This window comes from Mesoplodon densirostris, chromosome 1 (assembly GCF_025265405.1).
Source record: "Mesoplodon densirostris isolate mMesDen1 chromosome 1, mMesDen1 primary haplotype, whole genome shotgun sequence".
In the NCBI taxonomy this organism is placed as follows: Eukaryota; Metazoa; Chordata; class Mammalia; order Artiodactyla; family Ziphiidae; genus Mesoplodon; species Mesoplodon densirostris.
This window is the reverse complement of record NC_082661.1, coordinates 179774792-179780791: the sequence shown is the minus strand read 5'-3', so window position 1 is coordinate 179780791 and position 6000 is coordinate 179774792. Positions and strand designations below refer to the sequence as shown.

General features: G+C 56.9%; 1 protein-coding gene across 1 annotated transcript in view; it reads left to right on the top strand.

The window, feature by feature from the left end:
* The first annotated feature begins 1355 nt into the window (after positions 1-1355).
* HK1 (hexokinase 1) overlaps positions 1356-6000 on the top strand; it is a 70683-nt gene continuing 66038 nt past the window's right edge. Inside the window, exon 1 of the mRNA XM_060112685.1 lies at positions 1356-1582. Within this exon, the coding sequence (XP_059968668.1) occupies positions 1520-1582 (63 nt within the window). The 5' untranslated portion in view covers positions 1356-1519. The remainder of the gene's footprint in view (positions 1583-6000) is intronic.

The following is a 6000-nucleotide window of genomic DNA, read 5'->3' as shown; positions in this document are numbered from 1 at the left end:
GGCTGGGGTAGAGGTTATGGGGTTGGACACTGGCCATCTCAGGGCACCATGTGGTGCAGCCTTGGTTCAAGTATCACGGCCTATTTAGGCAGAGGCTACATACGACTGGGAGGACAGCAAAACCCAGGGGTGAGCACTCGTTTTGAAAGCACACAGACCCAAAACCTAATCCTGGATCTACAGCTTTCTGGTTGTACAGCAAGACACATGGCCTCAGTGAGCCTCCACTTGCTTACCCGTTGAATCGGAATAGTAACCACTTTGTATTTTGAGCTCATTACACGTCCTTTTGTAAGGCAGTAAAGCTCCTGGTGGTGGTTGGCACACAGAAGCAATTAATCTAAGAATCCTGTGGTTGCCATCAGTCCTAGTAGCAGCATAAACACCTCTGATTCCTCACCTCCCTTCCCCCGTTTAAAGCCGAATGGTTTTCTAGGGATTCCTCCCAGCCCGGCTAACTTCCTCCGGGAAGTGAGAAAGGGGGCACCTAGGAGGGGCGCCCAAACTGTCCCCCAGACTCCAGCGAGCCTGGGTGCTCAGGGGGCCAGGCGGGGATGGGGACAGGCCGGGGCCTGCAGCTCAAGTCCCGCCCAGCAGGCGTGCGCCCTTCGGGAGGGCCGGCCGAAAGAACCGGTGACTCAGGGGCGGACGCTGTGGGGCGTCGCTCTTGGTTTAGCAACACAAATCCGCCAGCCGGGGATTAGGCCTGGAGGCGCCGCAGCACGGGCGGGCCAGGGTGGGGCGGGGTGGAGTGGGATGATGCTCCGTCGGTGAGGGCCCAGGTGGGGCTCGGCGCTCGGCCCCTTGGGCCCGCGAGAGCCGGTTGGCGTGGTGACCCGGTGCGAGGACCGCGAAGCCTCCCGGATCTCGCTTCCGCCGCCACAGGCCCCGCTCGCTTTCCACGCCCACTTCTTCGAGCCCCCCTCCGGGCGTCTCCCCTTCTACGGAACTCCCAGGGGCGAGCCCTAATTTCCAAGGAAGGGGACCGCCCCTCTAGGCTGCCCCGTTCGGCAGCAAACCGGGCCGGGCGATGCCTCCTCTTGAGTCCCGAGCTTCCCCGCCTGCGCCCCGCCCGAGCAGGGCGCCGCCACGCGTGACGGTGCGCGCGCGACAGAACCTCCCGTCCCTGCGCCGGGTCCCTACGTGGGGGACGTGCAGGGAGATGCCTGGCTGTGGGGGATTTCGCGGCGTCGCCCGCCCCCTTTCCGGCGCGGGGAGGAGCAGCCACCGAGCCCCCCCCGGCCCTGGCCCGGCCGCGACCGCCCGGCGCTGCAGAGGCGCGCGGCAGCCAATGGGCGCCGAGGAGGTGGGCCGGCTGGAGGCTGTCACCCTCGCGGGGACGGGAGCGCGGAGACTGGGAGCGCGCGAGCCGCCGCCGCGCCCCAGGTCGTGGGGGAGGAGCGGCCGGAGGAGGAGGAGGAGGAGCCGCGGAACTGCAGCCCGGGGACCACTGCTCACCCAGGCTGCGGAGGACAGACGCTGGCCCCAAGCCTGTCGCTCCGCGTCCCCGACCGCCAGCATGATCGCCGCGCAGCTCCTGGCTTATTACTTCACCGAACTGAAGGATGACCAAGTCAAAAAGGTGAGCCCCCGCCGGCGCCGCCGCCCGGCGCTCTGCCCGCAGCGTTGCATTCCGGTATCCGCTCGCCGCCGCAGCCGCCTCCATCCTCCCGCGCCCAGCCTCCCCCAAGCCAGCATTGGTTGGACCGCAGGGCGGTGGGGAAGGCTTCGCCCTTTGATTCTTCCCGGGATCGTATGCGCGCGCGCGCGCGCGCGTGTGTGTGTGTGTGTGTTGGGGGGTGGTGGGGGAGACCCCCGAGTCTGGGCTGCCTGCTGCAGTGTCCTTGAAACGGGATGTGGATGTCAAATGGGCCCCCGGGCCATGCGGGGAGGGTGACCGTGTGGCAACTGGTGGGTTGGTCCACGGGGCCTGTTTGGTACGGTCCGAGCGCCATGGGCGGAGGAGTGATCACAGAGATGCTGGGGAGGTGAGCGCGCAGCAGGCGGGGGTGCTGGCTGGAGGCCATGCATCCCATATTTGGGGCTCCCGGTGGAGGGCGTCGGGTGCCCGGAAAAGCTGTCACCCCGGCTCTCCCAGTTCTCGCGGCTGCTCCTTAATCTGAAGACGGGGCGACCGGCACAGCTTCCTGGAACAAGGAGAAGCGTGGAGGCCACCGGAAACTTTGCTCATAGGCCTCAGGTCTGGAGCGGCATGTCTGAATGGAATTTTTTTATTCCTCTTCGTGACCGCTCTGCTCTCTTAAGGTGTAATTTCCAGCCAGCCCAGGGAGCTCAAATAAGAGACTGGTCTTTTGAGTCGGATGGAGGCCTTGACATGTATGCTTGTGGCATGTGTGTACTTGCACAAGGACACATCTCCCTACCCTGAGGTATTGCTGCTTTTAACTTCTGTCTAACATAAAATCCTGTCTGCTGGCAGGTGTTAAAGGTGTATCTCTCTCTTATACCAGCTTTGGCTTCAAGTTTTTGAGAAACAGCCTAAGCTGTAGGGAAAGACGCCCATTTTATCATTGCCACGCCTGACAGATCTCCTGACCCACCCACACCCAGAATGGGTGACATTATTGCTGGGATAAGCTGGGGTGGACAGCAAAGTCAACCTGACTTTGGAGTTCAAACAAAGGAGCTGTACCTACAGGTGAGAGGCAGGAGCCACAGGCCTGCAGCCACAGGATGTTCAGTGCTCTTCCTAACCACCCAAGACAGCCCCCTCCTCTGGCACAATAGGAAACGGGCCTGCTAAGGGCAGTGACCTCATCAAGGTCACCCGAGGAGTTAGAGGGAGAGCCAGGGCGGGACCCAGGTCTCCGCCCCCCTCCACTGGGAACTTGACTGAGGCTCCTCCTGGAAGTCAGCTGAGGGGGAGGTGCTGAGACAAAGGCATTGGGGATGCTGCTTGGATCCTGGGTCCTGCGCTGAGTGGGGACCAGAGTTGGGTAGTTAGGAGACAGGCCTGGGAATCTGCCACGGTCCCTCATGGCTACAAGTGGCAGTGACTATAGAGTTGTCAAACCGTGGGACTCATGCTCACTCCCGTGGAGCACCCTGGAGCCTCCTTCTGACCACTGAGCTTGGGGAGCTCTGCATGTCAACATGTGCATTTCACCAGTTTTCTTCAGTGGTGTTGTGTATCCTTGATGTTCTTCCCATTTCACAGTGGGGGATTTAAGGCACAGATGAGTTCACTGCCCTCTCCTAGCACAGGGTGCCCTCTGTAGCTCAAGACAGCAGATAGCTGAGGTGGGGACCCGGATGACCTTGTAAGCCTCCAGCATCCACACCCACCAACATCTGTGTGGCCGCCAGGGGCCAAGCTGGGTTGAGGTTTGGACTGCCCTCAGTGGGACCTATTTTATCAGGCACGCAGTATCTAATGTGACCCCAGAGCCTTCCACTCTCGTGGTGGCCTGATTGACACTCTATCCACCAGGCTCCTGTAGGCGTCTGACTGTGTGACTTCTGAATCAATTGATCCTCAAGTCCCTCCTCTGAGATTGGCATTCTGAAATTCCCTCCCCGCCCTCCTCTGGTGTCAGAACCTTGCTGGAGGTGGGTCTTGAGGCCAAAGCTTCCACCAGATAATATTATTGGTCAAGGAAAGTCTGAAAAACAGGTTGGCTGTCTTGCACCTCATGGAGGAGTTCTCAGGCTGCTTTCTATGTGGGGAGTATGTGGATTCCTGCCAGGGGGTCACCTTGGCCTTCGTGATGGGCTGTGTGACTCTGCCATCCGTGATTGTGATCCTCAGGAAACTTCCTGGGCCTCCTGAGCATATAGTGGAGCACTTGTTCTGATGGCCTAGTCAGTTTTCCCGGCCCCTAGTCGAGCAGATCCTGGGAGACTCCATGTGCTCTCCTGGGACTCAGGACTTTTTAGAGACCAGCTTTTCCTACCTACCACTTGCCCTGGGACTCCAAGGTAAGTCCTCCACTTGCAGGACTCCAAGCCCTGTTCTTCCTGCGGGAACTGGGCCCTACCTGCAACCTGATGAGGACCCAGTGAAGACAGTCCCCACCCCGCCGCACCTGCCAACGTGGGCAGCCATGGTGATTCAGCCCTCCAGCCCTAGGCGGCCTCTGGAGCTCTGGAGACAGCTCTGGCGGTCTCCACACTAATCCTCATCCCTCTTCTTGCCCTCGGGCCTGGGTGTAGAGGGAAGATGGGGATGGTGCCAGGGAAGGTTTGTGGGATTGCTCACGATACAAAAGTGATCACGAAAGGGTATCATTCCTCTCCCCATTGCCTATGAGACACATCGGTAATTCAGCCTCATAAATATATCCTGGGTTGAAACAGGCCAAGCATCTGGCTTCCCAGCCTGGAGTCCCATTTTCCAGACTGCATCTGCATAGTGTTGGATGATGTGGTGTGGCGAAAAGGGTGTCGTGGCATTAGACTGAAGTTAAGTATAAAACATAGATTTCCCTTTTACTCTTCTAGTGCTTTTAGGAGGAAAAGAATGCACATGTGTGCTTGTGAAAGATTCCGTTCATCAGAATACCAGACATCTGTTAATTCTGCAGCTAGAGCCCTGGGTCTTTTGACCTCCAAGTAACTTTTTTTTTTTTTTTTTTTTTGTGGTACGAGGGCCTCTCACTGTTGTGGCCTCTCCCGTTGCGGAGCACAGGCTCCGGACGTGCAGGCTCAGCGGCCATGGCTCACGGGCCCAGCAGCTCCGTGGCACGTGGGATCTTCCCGGACCGGGGCACGAACCCGTGTCCCCTGCATCAGCAGGCGGACTCTCAACCACTGCGCCACCAGGGAAGCCCCCAAGTAACTTTTAACATTCCTCTCACCTTGCCTGCTCCCTCCACTTGGGCTATAGCCGTTAAGAGCTCCAAGGAGGGTAAAGGATTACCTAGTGCTCTGTTCCTTTAGGAAAGAACGATGGGTCCACCAAGGTCAGAACTTGGCCTCTAAAGAAAAGCTAGACATCCTTTCCTTCAGGGTTGACAGATGGTGAGCAAATGCCAGTGGATTTTCTCTGGGAGGGATCCCCGTGACCCTAAGGAATCTCCATAAGCAGGTGAGCAACAGGTGTGATTTGTCCAGTGGCTGAACCCAGAGTCCTCGAGTGCTTGGCTCAGGAAGGCAGAGGAGAGTATGCTTAGCAGTTAAAAGACTACCAAGTTCTTTTTCCTTGGAGCCCATGTATTCTAGCGGCAAGAGCAAGCATTTAAAAAAATAGCCATTTCCTTATTGCTCGGGGGTGAGAGAGATGAGAGTTAGAAAATTATGAAAACTATCTCATGCACCTTTTGATCTGGTGTTATACAAGCATCCGGTAAGAGCCTCACTCCCTGGGGAATCTTTATTTCATAATCCCTCTCCCCTCTACCTTGGATGTTCCTTGGAGTTCTCCCCCTAAGAAAATGCCCAGCCCTTCATTTGGTTTGATAATTTGGGATTGTCGTGAGGGAATAAACTGGGAAAGTGGGTGGGTATGCAGGACTTTCACATCTGGCCGTGCTGTGCTGTCCTCCCACACTCCTCCTGTTTTCTGGAGAAGGCATGGGCAGCTTTCTCCTAAAAGGGCTGATTTGTCTCCATGTGTGTCTGCAGTCAGGGGTTCCTGCCTGATAGAATTAGCCACTGGAGTTAGCTCTGAACGTGCCTGAGGAGGCCCTGGAGGAAATGCTGGATAGAGATGCATCCATACAGCTCCGTGTCCAGGAAGCAGTCGTGGCTAGACTGCAGGCACCTGCTTATTGATTTGAGGCCCTTTAGAATCAAATCCGATCATGGGAACTCAATCATTTCTTCAGAAAATGTTTGAGTCCTTTATTATGTGCAGAGTATTGTGCTAGGATGGGGTGACAACTATAAACCTGGTAGAAATAGTCCCTATTCTCATGGAGTATAAATAATTATTTGCTGTCTTATGATAATTGCAAAACAGAGAATGCTATGAGAGCTATAGGGGCCAGTGGTCAGATCTTGGGTGGGAAATCACTAGCCTAAGAGTTGCTTAAAGCCAGG